Raw genomic sequence first — 20,410 nt, 5'->3', positions numbered from 1 at the left:
GGCTGAAAACTCTTTTAAGGTTTCCAATTTTTTTGGTTTATAAAGTTGGTAAATTTACTTTAAATTTAGATTTAACTTGTTATACATCTTAATAATAATGGTTGTAAATATATATATATATATTATTATACATGTTTGTTTTCCTATGTAAGAGGAAGCAGACAGACTGAAATACAATAAACAGTAGCATCTTACACAAAGACGTCTGATATTTGGCACCAGTAATATGTGAAAACATACTAAATGTTTATTATGCAAGAGAAATGTTACAGTTTTGGGGAGATTCTGTTTTCTCTGCTGCTGTTCAACTCGCAGAAGCTACAGTAGATGTTGTTCAAAGTGCTCTTATGTCTTATTGATTATAGTAGAACTTAATGAGGATCTGTATGTTTTTGTAAATTAACAGCCAAAAAGAAAATGAGCATTTTCAGTAATAAAAGGAAAAATCATAATGAAGTTATTTCTTGTGGGTTTTGGTTAAGTTGCTAAGTTTATATAAGTTGAAACTTACAATTACCCAGTCTTGGCAAATTGTGAATTTTGACCAAGTGGTAAACATTCATTTAACTCAATACAAGTAGATTATACTTTAAAAACAATAGCCGTTAAATTGCTTAACTTGGCATTGCTAGTTTCAGTGATCTGCTTAAGAAGAAGTTTAAACAGCAAATTCTTAAGTTAAACAACTTGTCTTGAGTTATACTTGCGTGAACCTTTGTTTTTAAGGTTTTAAACAACCATAACATTTGTTCGAGGAGTTAAATTTAGCCAGAAGACGAAACCTTAAAAAGGTCAGGAGTTAAATGCAGTTTTCTAGAAGATGGGAATAAAAGTCCCCCAATAATATAATTTAACATGAAACTAGGCCCAAAACTGCAGGAGTTACTGAACAGGAAGGTGGAAACCAAAAGTAGAGCGTGTCATTTTGAAAAGTAAACCAAACTTCTGCAGCATTCAAAACAAAAACACACAAAACCAAGCAAGCAGGTGATCTCCAACCTGCATATATAACCTCCCAGCCAGGATGATTGACCTCAGCTGTGGGAGAAGACAGGTGAACACAATCACTACTGATTAACAAAGAAATCTGTGACCTTAGATCCTGGATCTGTGTGTGAAACAGTTCTGGTAAATTTGAGATACTTCACAGGTAGTTGTGGTTTATTCTTTCTTGTGCTTTATTTTCATGTGTTGGAAAAAAAAAAATCCAAACAGACAAATATTAAATGAAAAAAAGTTTTTAATGTCTTAAAAAACATTTTCACATTCAACAATAAATTGATTTGTTACAGAATAAACAGTGATATAAAGATGTGGTTAAAAAACAAACAACAACACTCAAACAAATACACTAACTTAATAAAAAACAGTCAAAATATATTGACCTATAATAACACATGTGTGTTGATGGCACCTTGTTTTTTACTTGGTAACACTGACTGACTGGATTCATGTAACTATAAACTGTTAGAAGTTAACTTAATACATCTGCTAAATGCATATGGTTAACAAACCACTTTACATTATAAGTCAAGTCGCCATTGTCAAACATTAGCATAGCTGCTGCTTTAGTGTATTACATATTTTTGTTCACAGATAGGACATTTTGTCCATGTACATTGATTTGTGTTTAGAATTTTGCATAATCATCAGAACATTATGGTAAGAAATGAACCTAAGATACCTTTTCTAAGCTTTCCGTTGAATTTACTAGCATCGTACTAGCATTTGTTAGCCTTGGCGTTCCACTGTACTAGCAAGACTAAAAAAGTATTTACTCATACAGTATATTACTGTATGGTACAAGCAACAGCATTGTGTATTCATTTAATAAACAACAGTTAGCTAGTTAACTAGCTAGCTTGCAGACAGGTAGCATCTTTGGTTAGCTAACAGCAGTTTTAGCTTGAAGTATGATATCGCATAAACCAGTTAGCCTGTGGAATTAGGTCATAAATTGTGTGTTTTAGTGACTCAGGTAACATATATGTTGTGTAGTCTGTGCTCTGGACTAAAAATGAGCCATTTTCAGTCCAGGAAGAATTAAGAAAAACTCGTTTTACAGTATTTTTGTTCAAAAACTGTTTATGTTAACTGAGCTGCCTTTTCTGGGTACTCCAAATCTGTACTGATTTACAGTAGTTAATTCATTAATAAGCCTTATGAGATTAGTTAATACAATTATTACTAACAATAAAACACAGTGAGACAGATTCTTTTTTGGATGGATAAAAAAGATTTGTCAAATTTTCTTCCTGATTGATTCCTCATTGCTGGTCTTTTGTGGTGGAATTTACTGAGCAGTTTCAATTAGTTTTTACATACAAATAATACATTATATAATTAAGTGGACGTAAAGTGTGTGAGGATTTACGTTACACAATTAAAGCTGTGATCCTATACTGACTGCATTCCTAACACAAACAGGAACAAATGAGAAAATTTCAAATAAAGTTCAATGGGAATGTACAGTACTCACAAGCAGGCACCACATCCCAGTGACCTGAACGTGTTGTGAAACTACAGTTTCAGCCTCCCTGATGTTTCAAACTTCATATGACGTAGACGGTGACACGGGTGTCTAATCGATCATGAGCTTCTTGAGGGAATTGAGATAAGCCGGGATGAGGGAGTTGACCGACTCATTGTCGTCGTTGAGGATCTTCTCACCTCTGCCCTCGGACCCAGCGGAGCTTGGTGACCTGACCCTGCCGGGGTACGGTGTGCTGTAACCCTGGAGGAGCACAGATGTGCCTCAGTCATTACACAGATATAAACATAAATATCTAACTTTATTTATTTTTGTACAGGAAGAGATGTTCCTTTCACTCACAGAGGAGTGTCCTTTGCCGAAGCTGCCTCTGTTCTTGGTTCGGATCTTGGTAAGTGCCGACTCTGCGATGTCAGCCCGCTCCTCAGCGTCATCCAGCTCATGGACGGTCTTCCTGTACTTTGCCAGGTTCATGTTCGCTTGCTCCTCCTGAAATAAGACGAGCATATGTGCGTGATATCATCAAAAGATAAGTGGTCTAGGTCACATGATGATGATGGAATAAGAGGACAAGGTGACGTACAGCCTCCTCCACTTGTCTCTTGTAGGCCCTCATCTTGTTCTGCAACCTCTCCACCAACTCCTGCATCCTCTGCTGGTTCTTCTGGTCCTCCTCCGACTGGAACAGCAGCTCCTTCAACCGGCGCTCGTTTTTCCGCAGCGTCTTCACAGTCTCAGCGTGCCGCTTTTGCTCCGAGTCCAGTTCCAGCTCAAGCTCCTTCACCTGCACAAGATGGCATATCCTTTACACTTGAGTAAAAGGAATTACAAATAAAAATGGGGTAACTGTGCGCAGAATTGCCTCCAAATGATCAAGACAAGTGTTGCCAACTATAATTTGACAGTTTTTTCTTTAACCTGAAGGTGGCGCCAAAGGTAAAGTCATGAGAAGTCTCACTCCGTATGTCAATTACAGCAGGGTTTCGCAAACCTGGTCCTGGGGACCCACTGCCCTGCAGGTTTTGGATGTTTCCTTGCTCAATCAACAAACCAGGTTACCCAGGACCAGGATTGAGAAATCCTGATTTAAAGTCATCTGTGTGAGTTACTGATGTTCATGTGGACGTACCTTTCCCTCCAGCTTCTGGATGATCTTCTTCCCGCCTTTCAGAGCCATCTGCTCGGCCTCATCCAGCCTGCTGCTCATATCTTTGATCTGAGCCTCCAAACCTTTCTTCACCCTCTCCAGGTGGAGGGTGTGCTCCTGCTCCAGACGCAGCTCCTCCCCGACTCGGGCCAACTGACATGATGAGACCATTTGGATTTAAAACATCACTTCAACACCTGACCGAATACGTCCGAAAATACTTAATTGTCTTGCGTGTTTTACCTCACTGCTGGCCTTCTTGGCCTTGTCTGTGAATCCTCTCAACTCTCCCTGAAGCTCCTCATGCTCTTGCTGCAGAGTCTGGAGATCCACCTCCAGCTTCCTCCTGCCGCTCAGAGCCAGCTGGAACTGAACAAACAGGGAAAAAGAAAGGCTGAGTGTGAACATCAGGAACAACTCCTACTGCTACGTCTTATCCTTTTGTCTATCCTTAATCACCTGGTTGTTGAGGTCACTGTATTTCTCGCCGGCTTCCTGCAGCTCTGTCTCCATGGCCTTGCGCCCCCTCTCTGCGCTCTCCAGTGCCGCGCGAGTCTCCTCGCCCTCACTGACCAGTAGAGCACAGCGTCGTTCCACAGCTGCCTGTTCCTCCCTGCGCTCCTCGTGACTCCGCACCTCCTCCTCCAGCTGAACCTGCAGCTCCTGGGACATGGACGATCACACATGTTTAGACTCAGGGTGAACCGCAGCTGAATAAGGAAGTCACACAGATATCGTATCATCAGACCTTGATCTGCTGCTGCATCTTCTTGCTGTTTTTGTTGAGCTCTGTGTTGTTCTTAGTGAGCAGGTCGACCTGCAGCTCCAGCTCGTTGATGTCGGCCTCCAGTTTCTTCTTAAGCTTCAGTCCCTCTGCTCGACCTTTCACCTCCACATCCAGACTGGCCTGCAGGGACTCTAACGCCCTCTGGTGGATTTTTCTGAGAGGGGAGAGAAGAACATGGGGGTTTTAAATCATGACCTTGACCTTCATTTGAGCAAGTCCATCATTGAGTCCCATTGCAAACTTTGACAGAATTCCCTCAAGATTCTCTTGTCACAGGAACAGTTGCATGAAACAGGTCTTACCTCCACAGATAATGTACTTTGTAGAAGAAGCAAAGAAAGACAGAGAACAAGGTAAACCAGTTTGATCCTATGGTGTTAAACATGTATTATTTAGTACTATGGATGGGTAAGAAAGGATGAGGTACCTTGCAGCTTCAGACTCCTCCTCCTTCTCCTGCAGTCTGCGCTCCAGGTCCCCTTTAGCCTGAGACAACTCCAGCTGCAGCCTCAACACTTTGGTCTCCTCAGCCTAAAAAAACCCCATCAATAGATCTTTACTGTGCTACCTCTGGTTTACCTGCATTCTCAACCTTTGATTTTCCCCCTATGCCGATGACACTCTGATAAATTTGACCAAAAAAAAACATGATTCTTTTGTGTTACTTCACATTCAAACTGCAAATGTCCCTTGTTATGATGTGGGTCCCTCAAGCAGATAATATTGTTTCAAGGGGGCGCTGTGCACAGGAAAACATCTAACAATGCTCCCTAAAGCTGTTGTTTCAAGGGGAAACGTTGAATCTGTTTACCTCCAGCGCCGCCTCAGATTCCTCCAGCGATGCCTGTAACTCTTCTTTCTCCATCTCAATCTTCTTCTTTGCCTTCTGAAGCTCATGGACGCTCTTACCTCCGTCTGACAGCTGGTCTGTGAGGTCTGCTATCTCCTCTGTCACAGGAAGAAAGAACACACATACACACACACACACACACACACACAAACACTGTAAGCTACCAGTGTCCCTCAAGACATTTTCCGTAACTTCTCCCCTTTTGTCAAATATCTGGACGTTGTCTGAGTAGAATCACAATAGGGATATGGGCACATTACGGATGTGGAATTGAAAGAGTACCAAGGCATCATGATTGTCATCATCGTCAAAGATGGTGAGACAAGGACATCCGAGAGCTTTTGTTACAATGGACTGATGCTGAAATTAAAAAAAGGGGGTTTTCCACAGTGGGGATTGATGTCATATCCTGCCTCCTGCATACTCAATCCAGGTGCCACCTCTCATCTGATCCGACCCAGACAATCTCCCGTGGCATTCATCATCATACAAAAACAGCAACCACTGCAGACATTGTGCAGAGTTTCTGAAAACAGCTCTATTGACTTTGAAGAGCAGCCACAATTTTGAACTTTGGACAAAGTCAAACCAGCTGTTAGTGAAACAAAGCTGGTTCCATATTTAACACAGAGACATGAGAGTGGCGTCTGACTCGAGACATTCAAGTACATAAAAATACCAAAATGCCTAAACATTCCTATGCACCCGTATATGCACCCATACCCTGGTAGGCCTTGTTCTCCCTGCGCAGAGCTTCCTGCTGCTCCAGCGTCTCTTCATGGGCCGTCTTGAGCTTGAAGAGCTCGCTGGCATGTTGCCTGCTCTCCTTCTGGCAGCTCTCCACCTCGGCCACCAGCTCCTCACACTTCTGCTTCCAGTCTCCGAGCTGCTTCTCCAGGACCCGCTGCTTCTTATCCAGAGTCTGGCCGCACGCGCTGGCCTGAAAACACGGAGCACACGTTCAAGAACAACAGCAAAAAAATGTTCACGTCGCTACGGCCATCTCACAAAGCATCCCTTGCTCTACCTTCTCCAGATCCATGCAGAGATCCTCCACCTCCCCCTGCAGCCTCTGTTTGGTTTTCTCTAATGATGAGCATTTGGCCTGTGTGGCTTCCACGGCTTCCTCAGCTTCCTGCAATCTCATCGCCAACTTCTTCCTGTGACCCGCAGATTTATGAACACACTGAGAAACACATTCAAAGTGTCAAAATGTGATCACTGACTGCCAGTGTCAACACCCCCGTACTTGGTTTCTTCCAGCTCATCACAGTGTTGGATGGTTTCGGACTCGTGCTTGGTCTTCCAGTGCGTCACCTCGCTGTTGAGTTTGGAGACGAGACGCTGCAGCTCCTGCTTGCTCTCCTGCTCCTCCTCCAGCTGCTCCTTCAGAACCTCGCACTCCTGCCGCACTGAGCTCAGACTGCTGCTGAACGCCAGCTTACTCTGGCAACGACACCAAAGACACGCCAATAAGCAACTCTAGATGAGAAAACATAAAAACCCCAGAATGATTGTGTTGCACGCTTACCTTCACCTCCTCGTCGAGCTGTTTCTTAAGCTCCTCCACTTGGGCTTGGAGCAGAGTTTTGGAGCGTGACAGCTGACTGGCTCTGCTCTCGGCCTCCTCCATCTGTCGACTGATGTCTGCGTTATCAGCTGACGTTACAAACAACAACAACACAATTGTTTTGAAGAACTGCACACAAGCCACATTGTGTAATATTGATATCTGGATACACAATACAATAAATCAAAGTCATGTCAGCACCTGATAGATCAATTCTACCCCTGGTTTCAAGGGACTTACTGCACCCCCTAATGGTCTTGGCCAAAAATGCATGAATAGATTGAAATAATAATATAAGTATAATAAAAATAAGGTTTGTGAGGTGCGTCTGATGCTGAAAACACTTGAGGAATGAGGTCTTTCATTGAGCTCTCACACGTTTCTCTAGGAAAAGTAAAACAAATGACATCCAATCATGATTTACAAGGTTACATAAAAGTAAAAACAAGGGTAGGGTACAGCCAGGAACCTTTCTTCTTTTGCTTTTACACCAGTTTACATAACCAACGGCTGTCACGAGAAACATAAATACAGATCTACTGTGTGGTCAATCGGCAACAAGCTGCAGCATGTCGTAGCCCTGGAATAAGGCTTTTTCAACACTAGTTGTTGGGGGATTTGTATCCTGTACCCTATGGTATATGTATATCTCACAATATTCCCATTACTCACCTGGATTCCGTTCAAATTTGGCTCCGAATTTGACTTTGACTCAAGGAAAAACTGATTACATTTTAATGGTAATTGGTGAATGTTGTATCTCTTGAGAGGGAATCCTTTCGAATTTGGTACAAATGGACAAAAGTTTCTCTGCTTTATGAAATATGAGGCCAAGACTCAAGTGTGTCCCCAGCAGTAAAATGGAAAGGTTCAGAAATGGCACATTTTTGAACCTTGGTTAGGGTCAAGGTCTAGTGTCAGTTTACCTGTGAGTCTGTTCTTGGCTACGTTGAGTTCAGTGAGCGCCCTCTGCAGGTCGTCTCCTCTCCTGTTGGCATCTGACAGCTGCTCCTCCAGTTTCTTCACCTGGCTGTCTGAGGACATCTGAAAGACAGCGCAGAAACACACGCACACGTGATGCACAGCAGGGCTAAAGCAGCTGGAAAATCCACACGATGCAACATCGGGGTGTAAGCGGTTACCTTAGCCTTCTGCAGATTGTCCAGTGATGTGGCCAGCTCGTCCACCTCCATCCTCAGGTTCTGCTTCTCCTTCTCCAGTTTGGCCCTGGTGCGCTGCAGAGCCTCGCACTGCTCGTTCAGCTCGGACATGGCGTCGCTGTGGCGCTTCCTCAGAGACACAGCCAGAGCTTCAGACTGGACCGAAGACTCCTCCAGGTCTCGCCTCAAACGCTGCAGCTCAGCCTCGCGCTTCTTGTTCACCTCCATCTGATGATCGCACAGAGACTGGATGTCAGGATTTCATAAGTGTGTCTATGGTGGGAAAGTGTCATCTTGTGCTGAGGAGTTTTTACAGAATGTTTTGTGTCGAATGGTGAAGAGAAAGGCTGGAAGTCGCGTAAATCTGTCTTGTGTTGTGCACATGTCAAAATAACGAAGGATTTACTTGTGAGGCCGTGACCCCGCCTGCTTCCTCCAGCCGGTCAGTGAGGTCGTCCAGTTCTCTGGTCAGATCTGTTCTCTGCTTCTCCACCTGACAACATGGAGCTCTGATTCAACAAAACTGCGGGAGTGATCCGTCATGTTTTCTGTCCTCGTACAGCGAGCAACACATTTCACATGGATTTATCCTGGAGACAGTGCACCACATTGTCTCTCAAGTCAGTTCAATCAAAATAAACATTTGAATTTTGAATTTAATAGCTTCAAAGATTGAACAGACTTTTTGTTTATCTCTGTTTGGATGATTTAGTGGCGTGCATACCTTTGCCAAGGCCCAACAGTCCCATTAAATATGATAAAGCCTTACAGCTAAGCCAACAAAACAATGTCCTGTAGATCATGCAATCCTGATCTTGCCATGTCAAATGAAATGATTAATTAATCCTGGCTCTGCCCCCTTTACTGAGAATTTAATGGGTACTTTCTCAGCCCAACCCCTTCACCCTAATCTCCTTGGCAGGGGTAATAAATGCAGCGATGATAGATTTACATTTGTCATTTACAGAGCACAATTACAGTTATTTGCTAAGGCTGATTTACTTCTACATTTTTCTTAATGTCAAATAAATCAAATCCACCCTTGCAATCCTGACGGTGGAAATCAGCCCTAAGGCTCTCGGATCTCTGTTGCCAAATGGTTATTTGAATCAATATGTTCCAGTTTTAAATCACTGAAATATTTTGTAATCATATACTCATTTTAGATTTTGCATTTAAAATAATGACCAGTGACCATTTTTCTCCAGAATGTGGACTTAAAGAGGTCTAACACACACGTTTTACACAACCATTATGACTTTTTTTCTTGCCCACCCAAATCTACTCTCCAAAACAGTTAATTCACAAGTCCAGGTGAATGTTTGTGCCAAATTTACATGACAAAACAGGTTTGTTACACCATGGCAACCTTAAGTCATCCAGGTCATAGCCATCTTCAGAAGTTAGCGGTAGTCCACCAAATTCTAATCAGTTCCAACAGAATATTTGTACCAAATTTGAAAGAACACTCTTGAGGCATACTTAAGATGAGGCAGACTGGCTAGCAACTGCACTTACTAGCCATGGCAACCTTGACCTTTTGGCCACCAAGTTCTAATCAGTTCCTTCAGTCCAAGAGAATATATGTACCAAATTTTCTTGTGGCATACTTGCGATAATGCAGTCACATTGCAAAACACTTTTGTGACACCATGGCAATGTTGATGTTTGGCCACCAAATTCTAATCATATCATCCTCGAGTCCAAATGAATGTTTGCGCCAAATTTGAAAGGATTCCTTAAAAAATGTGTCCTGTCGGCCCCTGTTTGGTTGAATAACATATACAAAGCTGTGGACATGTTGAGTCCTTTGTGGTGCAGCAACACACATGGAGAGAGTTTAGTCTTAATGTAGGACCATTACAGCGACTTGCAGTTAAACCAGCTTGTTGTTTTTAACTCAGACCTTCTTACAGCTTTTTTAAAGACCGTCGTCGCTGTTGAGACTGGTCTGTAAATACCGTCGTCTCAGGCCTCCCTGATAGCAGCAATGAGCCACAGCCATCAACACACCTCAGGCAGAACGAGGGAAAACAGATGATACTCACTGGGGGCCCTCTTCCCTTCACTCCCACCAGCCTCCAGGAACCTGCAGCCCACTGGCCTCACCCTCTGAGCACTCGCCTCACTCATCACTCCCCTGTGCTCCACTGGCTGAGTCAACAGCTCCTCTGGATCAGCACCACCCGACACCACTCGCTGCCATTCACATGCTAATGGTGGGGTCAGTGCCCCCAAAGTCTCCCGCCGGAGGAGGGAGATTCATCTTCATTTGCTCAAGAGTGTGAAAGAGTACGAGTGTGTCTGTGTTGTGCAAATACATGCACAATGTGTATGTTAACACCCTGTTTCCTTGACAATTAACAAGGTGTGGTGAAGATAATTCTTTGTGTCTTTTTAAGTGATACCCTTCTGCACCAAAGACCATAGACTTGGAAGCTACCACTTGCAGGACTTTGACATAGTCCAGTTTTTGAAGAGTCAGGTGGCAGAATTCACGTTACACTTCATAACCTGACTTATTATTGTTGATGTAAGAGTTATTAATTAAGTGCCGTTTTTTTCCCCTGAGGTCATAGTTTGACCTAATTTTGTGTTGTTTTAGGCACCGATTCAACTGTTTCTTGAGTGGGAGCACTCCACTATACAAACAAATGTGTGTGTGTGTGTGTGTGTGAGATGGGCTGGCATTCCAGCAGGAGGAAGATCCCATGGAAAACCATGCTGTCTGTCTGTCTGTCTGTCTGTCTGTCAGCCTCTATCTCCTGATGATATCTCCCCTGTGTGACCTGAGGAGCAGAGCCTAACAATGGCGAGCCTGTCTGCAGCTCAGGTATGTTGGATGTGAGCGGTTGTGGAACAGATAAAGACCTGCATGTCCGTGCCTGTCCCCCCACTACACCACTCTGTGGCTTCAGGGACTGGTGGGGTGGAGTAGGGTGGGGTGGGGTTGGGAGACCCGGATGAGCACCATTAGGAATACCACCCAGAGTGGAGGAGAAGTGTACAAAACACACCCTCAGGCCCTCTGTCACTCTATTCAACACTCGCTGGTGAAAAATGTTCCTGCTGCGTTTGCTGCCTTCACCTTTACTGTAAGACGTGAAGTGAAGTCGAGGCTTAAGAGGGACGACCTGGGTGAGCTGCTTAAACACACACTCGCTTTGAGAGCGTCTCCACTGAAACAACAACAAGCACTTGAACCGCCCAACCCAGAAGATTAGCATTTAAAGGTAGTAGCTAATGTAGCCAGATGGCAAAGTATTGGTGTTTGATGTTAGCTACTGTAACCAGCTAGTACTGACATTAGCAGCATATGTAGCCGGATGCTAATACTGGTATTTGATGTGAGCAAATACTGTAGCCGATATTGTGGCCATAATGTTCAACTGTAGCTGCCACATTTTGTAGCCATTTATGTGCTATCATTAATTAAAGATGGCTGCGTTCTATGGCAAAAACAACTGTGTGCACAATTCTGCCTGAGATGAAAATAAAACAAAGAACAGTCAAAATGTCCAGTTCTTCATCTCCACTTAAAAATTCTTCACATCATAAAGATGATAAGTGCAGAGGATGAAGGTGGAAATCGCTATCAATTTTCTTCTAAAGGAGCAGGATGAAGGGATTACAAGAAACAGAAGGTGCACCAGTGTGTGTGTGTGTGTGAGAGAGAAGGAGAGAGTTAGAGAAAAATAAGAAACAGGGATGTTGGGGTCCCTCCTCGCCTCTGGGGTTGCCCTGTATGTTAATCAGAAACATGCGGTCTCTCCCCCTGGGTTTATTATCACAGGTGCAGATGGTTTGAGGTGACCAGAGGCCTGCACCAGAACACCTACACCACTGACTGCCAACACATCAACCACCTTCCTTCTCTTATTTTTATTTATTTAAATTATTTTTACTCTGAACTGCCTTCAAACCCATGGACCTGAAGGTTCCAGCCGAACGTCCTCTAATCTAGCGTACAGTCTGAGAGACAGATGTGAGGCTGAGCTGATGCATCCTGGGAAAGAGGACAACATATTGAGTTGTGTAGATGTGACCATACCTTAGTTCTAATGGCCCGCTCTGCTTCCAGCTCCTCCTCCAGCTCCTCAATGCGAGCCTGAAGAAAATAGACAATCGAGTTAAAGCTGCTGTTGGTGAAATTATTCAAGTTAAATCAATGTCAGTTTTTGCTTGGTGACAAATCGGAAATCTCAGAGAAACTTTTTTTTATCCAATCAGGATTCTGCTTGTGATGCTAGGCTATTTGTAGGTGAATAAATGCCCCAACCCCTCACCAAACATGTTCATGTCACAACCTCTTTTCCCCATTTTTCCTTTCACCCCAACCTGTCTTGGCAGATGGCCGCACATATTGAGGCTGGTTCTGTCAGAGATTTCTTCTTCTATTAAAAGGGATTTTTTTTTCTCTACTGACGGCTAGTGTCTGCTCATTGTGTGAATTGTGAGGTATCACTATAACTATAACTCACTATAATGTTTCCATGGTTTCTTTCTTATTATTTGGCCCGATACAAATACTATTTTATTGAATTGAATTGAAAAGGGGAATGCTAACAGCAGCTTTAGTCAAAAGTTGGGCAAAGTAGATTTGTGTCCATTGGAATATGTAAAAAACACCAACTAATCTTGGTAATTTTGCACAAAACATGACTTACATTACCAATTTTGAACAAATCCCTGTCACCATAAACCTGTACACGTACATAAAATTAAAATTTTTGTATGTCTATTTTTAAAATTCAGTAAATTTATTTGGAGACCCATAAAATATCTTCTTTTGCTTATTTTAGACCAGTCCCAAACTTTCTATATAGGGGACACACTTTTTAAAGATCGTAAACTATTATGACCACAATATCAGAATATAAAGAGAAAAATTAGTGTGTAATATCTATAATTATTGCTCAGAAATGTTTAGTTAATTAATTAAAACTTAATGTAATGCGTTTTATTTAAAACATACACATTTTTTGGGGGGACCCATTTCTGGGCCCCGCCCCATACTTAATGGCAAGATTCAAACGGGACTTTATAGCGTAAAAAAGAAAACAGTCTGGTGCCTTTCACCGAAATGTGACGTACGACTCGGACATGTGTGCCGGTGATTTGTTACCGTGTGGTTTTTCACAGAGTCTAGATCATTTCTGACATTCAGAGAACAAATGGGGCGTCAACTCCACAGACTGTTACTGCTATTTCAGTCCGTGTCACACACACACACACACAGACACACACTCCGCCCCCCTCTGGGGATCTGGATCCGTGCCTCTGGTTTTTTCCTCAGGTAGTAATTTAGAGTAAGAATGTCTGTATCCACCGTCATTATCTGTCCCGTGACCCAGGACTGGTGGTTCTGGTTCTGGAGCGTCCGTTTCAGCGCCACCAACAAAACACCGGTGCCAGTTTCAAGACATTCAGGGAATTTTTTGTTATGTTTTTTTTTGGTTTCATAGTTCATGTCCAGTGAAAGTTTAAATTAAATTTAAATTGCGTTTTGTTGTTGTTTTTCGCTCCTTGGTGACTTTTTCTTCCTGAAAATACCATTCTTCTTCTTCTTTGGACATATTTCTGTTAAGTTTTATCTTATTATTGCAGTTTTTAAGTTTTATTTATCTAAAAATATGTGTAAAGTTGATTTAATTGAGTTTTTTTTTCTTCTTCAATGTGATGCTTTTATTTTGGCATTCATGCAAAGTTTGACTCAAGTGAGGTCATTTCCTGGGCGACCAAGTTTAAATGTGATTTTAACATGTGTTTCACAACTGCTTTTGAGGACAAACTAGTTAATAATAACAACATAGTGAACATTGAACATGTGAACTTATTATTAATGCTTAATTAATGCCTTACAAAGGTTTATAAACTCAAATTAGATGTTTATTATTTGTCAAAACTGTGTAAATGTGGATTTACTTTGTCATTTTATTCACAGGGAATAGACATTTTGTGCTAATGTGGGTAAAACACATTAAATATGAACATTTATTTACAGTAAGTATAAAGTCAAAGTATGTTGTATTTTTTGGATTTGCTTCACTTTTTCTTCCACAAATGACTTTAAAAAGTAAGATTTTACATTAAAAACATACATTTTTAATCCATAAAATAGGACATTTTTGAAGATGACAGCAACTCTCAATGGAATATTTTCAAAACTGTGCTGCTGCTGCTACTTTTAACGTAAATAAAAACCCTTTATTCTTCCTCCTCCGCCATCTGCAAGCACTAAGCGATCCTAATTTTATTTCATTTGATTCGGCTCCAGCGTTGAAAACAATCAGAGCGAACAAACATAAATAATCACCAGCGGCAGCAGCAGCATCGCATCACGGCTCCACTCATCTCGTGCCAAAGCCGTGTTTGCTGCTTCCACTAAAGATTTATTGCTGGTTTTCCCGACGCGGCTGCATGTGACCGTGTTGAATCATGCTCGCCGTTATCTGCACTTTCTATCTACGTCTCAGTGTCAGGAAGTGTGTCTGACATGACGAGCGGCCCCGAGGACGTTCACAGCAACAACACAAGCACATTCAAACACATTCAAACACATTCAAACACATTCAAACACATTTGATCGCTAATCGTCAAGAGACCATATGAAAAATATTGTTAAAAAAATTCTATAATTTGGAGACTTGAAAGGAAATGGGAGGAGCTTTATGTCTGTAATTTAACTTCATGTGATTCAAATCCAGTAATACTGCAATAAAATGTACGACGCAGCGACACGGCAGGATATGAAAATTCCTGTCACAATTATCCTGACCAAATGAATTCAAATTTGCGATATTATTGCGATAATTGTAAAAAAAAAAAACACTTTAAACTTTTGAAGACTTAGAGGAAATAGACTACATAATCTACATGTAATTTATATATGTAAGCTTTCAGTGACTTCCAGTGTTTTGGGGGCGGATCTTCAGTATAAGGGTGGGTTGTATTGGTTATATTTGGTCAGTTTAGCTACAATAGCTAATAGACATCGAAAATAGACATTGAAAAATTGTTGTTTTGTGATCATCTTGACTAAAAATAATAAAAATGCGACCAACTCTTTAAATTACTCAGTAAAAAACAGTGACGTCACTTTACGCTACAATTTGGTTGCAATTGCAAATATGATACATTGCATTTAAAAAAATAAATAATAAGTTCATCAGAAATTATCATTTGAATTTAAACACCTCCCACTTTTGGTAGTTTTTCAAAATAAAGTACAAGGACTGTATGATGGAAAGAGAAACATAATTTTCTAACATATGTGACAAACAAATATGTTATAATCGGTCAAAACAGAGTATCTTGATAAAAAAAAGCTTTAAAAAATTAAACTTAAATAACTCCCCCTTGTGGCAGTTTAAATTGTATCACTAGGACTGTATGTTGGCAAGCAGGACAGAATTTCTGAGTAAAAGACTACACATTTCACCCAGTCATGATCATCACAATATAATAAAAGAATTAAAAAAACACCATAAAACTATAATTGTAACATCATCTCATCCCAGTTTCATTCATTAGAAAATTCAAATGACCAAAATAAACATTTGGTCCAACATCAAAATCACAAGGACACTGTAACCATGGCACAGTTTTACTTTGAAACATTAAACATCAATAAATAAAGACTCACATGCCAGCGCAGCACGTCTGCAGAGAGAACAGCCATGGTGAGGCAGCAGCAGCCCGACTGACTGACTGACTGACTGACTGTCCCACACACACACACACACACACACACACACATTCTGCTGATCCCTCCGGCATTGCACCGCCCCCCACCACACACACACACACACACACATGCACAGCCTCTCTCTGCCTCTTGTGTCTGTTTCTCGTTAGATTCTCTGTTTTTCCTCGGACTCAAAATAAATATTGCGGCTCTGATACAAACTGTGGAGAAGAAGCGACGAGCGCGAGCGCGAGTGTGAGTCCCGGTGACGTCACGACACCAGAAAGAGTTAAACAGTGTGTTTGTTTTTGTGTGAATTTTTCTGAATGAAATTCACCCTCAGTGACTTTTTCCTCCACAGAAACATTAACCCCGTGACTGCTGAGAAAACTTTGAAGGGTTTTGATCTCGGTAATTCTTTTTTTCCCCCAAAGCTAAAATAATTGTTCATGAATTACAGTCAGATGTGGCCTCGTGCGTCCGTGTGTGTGTGTGTGGGGGGGGGGCGCTCGTGTTCGTGGGCAGTTACATCCTGTCAGACTCTGCCCTCCTCGCTGCTCCCCGTGGAAGTCACAGGGGCCAATTTATTTTTTTTTTGCTTTTTGTTTTGTTTGGAATTTGAAAGGCGTGTCTGTGCACCCCCTGCTGCAGCGTCCAGCATACTGTCCACACATGGCCCCCACTCGTGGAGCCGCAGCTTTGTTCTCTTAAATGGCTTCAGATGGCAGCAGCTGAGGGAAGAAGTCGCGCTCGGGCGATGAAAGTTCTCCGTTGACCCGGCGTCGACCGCAGGTAAAAAGGTGCGTACAGTCATGTACAGCAGAGGATTGTTGATTTCCCCCAATTTAAAGCAGTTACAGGAAATGAGTCATGTATGAATACACGCCCTGATTTTCTTACAATGCTCAGCTGTTCTTTGATTGCACTTTTCCCACGCAGTGGACGGTCAGGAAAGTTGGTCATGAGGGAAAGTTTTTCTGTAGATCCTTAAAGTTCTGGCAAAGCGAAGACGAACTCTTCTGAGCACTGTGTCAAATTTGAATGATTTGAAAATGTTTTAAAAATTAGGTTTTAGATCATGAAAAATTCAGTGACACTTACTAAGGACATATCATAGACATAATGCCTTCCCTAACCCCTTAACCCTCACAGCTAATACTTAACCCTAACACTAAACCCCAACCCTAAAATCAGGTCTTAACCCCCCATAAAAGCCCCTTACAGTTGTGGGGTTCAGTAAAAAAATGTCCTCACAATGATACTTGGACGCTTTAGTGGGGACTAACGTCTATAAACCCTGCTGTTCTTCTGTGTTTGAGCAGAATATTACACATAAACACCTTTTTCTTCACAAAGAAGCAACGTTCACCTGCTTTGGTCCACACTAGAGTGTTTCCACCCAGTAGAGCTGGTTAGAGCTGCGATTGTGGGAAATTCTACAGTGTCACATAATAGATCCCAAAAATTATGATTTAGTCACTGTCGGCATGTAATTGTTCAGTGTTGATGGCAGCAATGCAGTGACTGGTAGAGTAATACTCCTCCGAGTCACTGGGTGGCAGTAGGGAGTGTAGTTGTAGTCTATATGCAGTATGCTACGTACTTTTTGTGCGTGTTTCCATTTGGAATAGTACCGAAATAACCGGCCCCCAACCGTTCCATTTTTTGGCACCCTTCCTTCAGGGTTCCAGAGTAAAAAGGGTCAAAATGGTAAAAATGGTACGGTCAGGGTGGAGCCTTTTACAGAAAAATGTCACGACTTTGCTTTACTTTGATCGTTGTTTTCAAACGTCCACAGACTATTTTCGTACAAAGTTTGGCGTCTTGTTGAGACAGTCGAAACGCAAGCCTGACCCAGGACTTTACCAAACTGAGCTGGACCATGATGGAAAGTTCTGTCCTCTTCACACACACACACACACACACACACACACTGTTGTTGTTTTTTTACTTTAGTGAGGACCAAAGTCCGCAAACATCACTGTTTGTCAGGTTTGAACAGAACATTTTCACTATTTCACCAATTACAGAAGGGGTTTAGCGACAGTCCTGCTCTCTGTCTCCCTCTTCCTCTATCAGTGGTACTGCAGCCTCACAGCAGGAGTCTGTTCTTCTTCTCTACTTCATCTTTGGGAGTTCTAAATACATTTTTTGTGTGTTTTTTTTGCGCCGAGGTAAGACAGATCACTTCCAGAGAAACATCTGGCGTAAAGTAAACAGACGGCAGGTCATGACTGAGCTGTATCTGCTGCTGCCGGTGATAACACTCGGAGATGAACTGCTTTACGACCGTCTAATAAACAAGGGGCTGAGCGCAGGACTGTGACCCCTCAGCAAGACTCTGCTTTCAGGTCAACTACTGTTGAGTGAAGAGGTGAGTCAGTCCGTACGTTTCCACTCACAGCTACTGTCCATTTAACTGGACCACTGTCCCAGTGTACAAACACTAGCAGGGAAGTGAATGGACTGTGTCTAACTCCGTTACACTCGGTGGCGATATGTCGTTTTTCAGTTTGTCAGAATACGTTAACTTTAACTATCTTTAGCTGGTGGATAGTTGGTACGATGTTGTATTAAATTCTTTAAGCTGACGGAGAATAAATTCAATTCAGTCTTGATTTTTCCAATGTTTCTCTGGCTGTTGTCTTCCTAATGTGTGGAATAAAAGCATGAGAATGAAGCTCATGCTGCTTTCTATGATACAGTTGTAGCAACACTCGACTCGACTCACTTCAGTGATAGTACCTGGTATCTGGTGGGGTTTTTTGAGTACCTGCTCTGTCGAGGTTCCAATACGATACTAAAATGTGACGTCAACAGACTGCCGGCCACTGATTGGTCAGAGAGTGTCGTCACTGGAAGAGTGATGAGCGCGACGTCCGACACAAGAATCAAAGCCAACGCTGTTCAACCGTAGATCAGTGAAAAAGACTTAAAAGAAATCCCTGAAAACATGAGTTAACTTTAGCTCAACTTTAGAGGCTTTACTGTTAATGGACCAGTCTGACAGAAATCCTTTCTATTTTTTCTTTTTCTACAAAAGTGTTTGAAAGAAACATTTTGGGTGAACTGTTTCACACGCGTCGTATCAACATGACGTAGTTCACCGAGTGTTTGAGGTGAAAATTCAATCCAGCGAGTGTTGAAAGTCACGTCGCAGCTTTCGCAAGATACTTTACAGACACTTTAAAAACCCTAACATCTGAAGACTTGTTTGCGGATTGTTGTGGTGTGACCAAGACCATTTGGTATGTTTTTATAAGACGGACGTTTGTGACACCATGAGGGAGAAAAACGTAATCTTTTCCTCATGCATTACATTATCATCACACTAATTATCTCATATCTACCAACACTAAGCTGTCACAGGAATTTAGGTTGAGAAAATGACCAAAACAATGAATGTGTGGCTACTTCATAGATATATTCATGTGACCTTTCCGTCAGAACCAGACGCGAGTGGGCAACAGAAGTGAAGGACTGTCCACTCGCGTCTTCACACACTCACACACATACTCTAATAATAATAGTCTCATTGTAAGAAAGGGAGAATGCCAAAGCAGTATTTGAGTAAATGTGAAAAACAACCTCAAAGACACAGGGATCACCTTTCACTTCACAAAGACGCTCTTTATTCTTCCTCTGATGAACCTCAAAAACAAAGCATCGACAGCCAGCTGAGCTTTTAAAAGGACTTGCCTTAGCGTGCTGCGCCGCATCTAAACCGCTCCATCAAAAAAGACGGACCCAGAAAAAACACAAGCTTTCAGACACAGGTTTTGATTCTTTGAATCTGGATGGCACAGAGTATAAACGTCACTGAGTAACGACAATATCCAAACAAATAGAGCCGCACTAATCGTGATTATGAAATGATTATGTGCTACAAGGCCTCTCAGAGTCGGCATAATTAAGATGGCTCTTTAAATGGCGGCATTCTAAACGGTGGAGGATTTGATTGTTGTGGGTGGTTTTCCACTGCACATGGACATTCTTGGTCGTAATCTGTGTGGCCACTAATGTGATGGCGTTTCCCATAATGTTGTTGCTGTTCTGAGGTTCAGTAAAGTGGCACAGCTTTTACAACCACACTGGTTATTTACCAGTCACTCACTGATGCTGCTTTTTTTTTTTACATTCCCAAAAACCATAAAAACACACTGAAGTAAAATGACTGAGCAGATGAGAAGCAGATGAGACAAATGAGAAATGCTTTCTTTTTCATTTTAAATGAAAAGGCTGAATATGAAGTGAAAATGGAGTGCAACCCTGTCAGAAAGAAAACAAAACTGGTTCCTGGTGCGTATCTGAAACATGATCAAAATCGAATCATTTCTTCCTTGGGCCATAAAGTATACCCCCCAGAAATTGCCATCAAAATCTCTTCTCATCTTCTTGAGTAATGTAGCTCACAATCAGCCAGCGTGTCCATGTGGGCCCCACATCTGGGCTGACCATATGGGCCCCAAGTGGGTTTGCCCACATACTGAAACCATATGGGACCAGCATAATTTGCCCACTTAGTACCCAGGTACGCTGGAACAGGTACTAAGTGGGCAAGGGCTTGAAGTGGAAACCATGGACAAACCTGCTTGGGTCCCATATTGTCAGCTTGAATATCACCCTCTTATTTCAGTGCAGATCAGGGTAACCCAGCAAATCCAAGATTTTATTTTCAACCTGACACTGACAGACAAACGTGGTCCCTGCATATTAAT

At 42.1% G+C, this 20,410-nt stretch overlaps 1 protein-coding gene across 2 annotated transcripts in view; it reads right to left on the bottom strand.

The window, feature by feature from the left end:
* Window positions 1–1,222: 1,222 nt before the first annotated feature.
* LOC122759300 (putative uncharacterized protein MYH16) overlaps window positions 1,223–20,410 on the bottom strand; it is a 43,320-nt gene continuing 24,132 nt past the window's right edge. For both annotated transcript variants that reach the window (XM_044014075.1, XM_044014076.1), the window contains 17 exons: window positions 12,057–12,113; window positions 8,412–8,498; window positions 7,988–8,233; window positions 7,772–7,889; window positions 6,807–6,934; window positions 6,525–6,721; window positions 6,303–6,435; window positions 5,999–6,215; window positions 5,237–5,373; window positions 4,853–4,956; window positions 4,387–4,579; window positions 4,098–4,301; window positions 3,882–4,007; window positions 3,621–3,791; window positions 3,075–3,275; window positions 2,834–2,980; window positions 1,223–2,734 (listed from right to left, as the gene is read on the bottom strand). In XM_044014075.1, the coding sequence (XP_043870010.1) occupies window positions 2,582–2,734; window positions 2,834–2,980; window positions 3,075–3,275; window positions 3,621–3,791; window positions 3,882–4,007; window positions 4,098–4,301; window positions 4,387–4,579; window positions 4,853–4,956; window positions 5,237–5,373; window positions 5,999–6,215; window positions 6,303–6,435; window positions 6,525–6,721; window positions 6,807–6,934; window positions 7,772–7,889; window positions 7,988–8,233; window positions 8,412–8,498; window positions 12,057–12,113 (2,619 nt within the window). In that variant the 3' untranslated portion in view covers window positions 1,223–2,581. The remainder of the gene's footprint in view (window positions 2,735–2,833; window positions 2,981–3,074; window positions 3,276–3,620; window positions 3,792–3,881; window positions 4,008–4,097; window positions 4,302–4,386; window positions 4,580–4,852; window positions 4,957–5,236; window positions 5,374–5,998; window positions 6,216–6,302; window positions 6,436–6,524; window positions 6,722–6,806; window positions 6,935–7,771; window positions 7,890–7,987; window positions 8,234–8,411; window positions 8,499–12,056; window positions 12,114–20,410) is intronic.

The sequence above is a fragment of the Solea senegalensis genome, linkage group LG18 (genome assembly GCF_019176455.1).
Source record: "Solea senegalensis isolate Sse05_10M linkage group LG18, IFAPA_SoseM_1, whole genome shotgun sequence".
Lineage (NCBI taxonomy): Eukaryota > Metazoa > Chordata > Actinopteri > Pleuronectiformes > Soleidae > Solea > Solea senegalensis.
The sequence above is the reverse complement of the archived record's forward strand: the minus strand, read 5'-3'. Positions and strand labels throughout refer to the sequence as shown.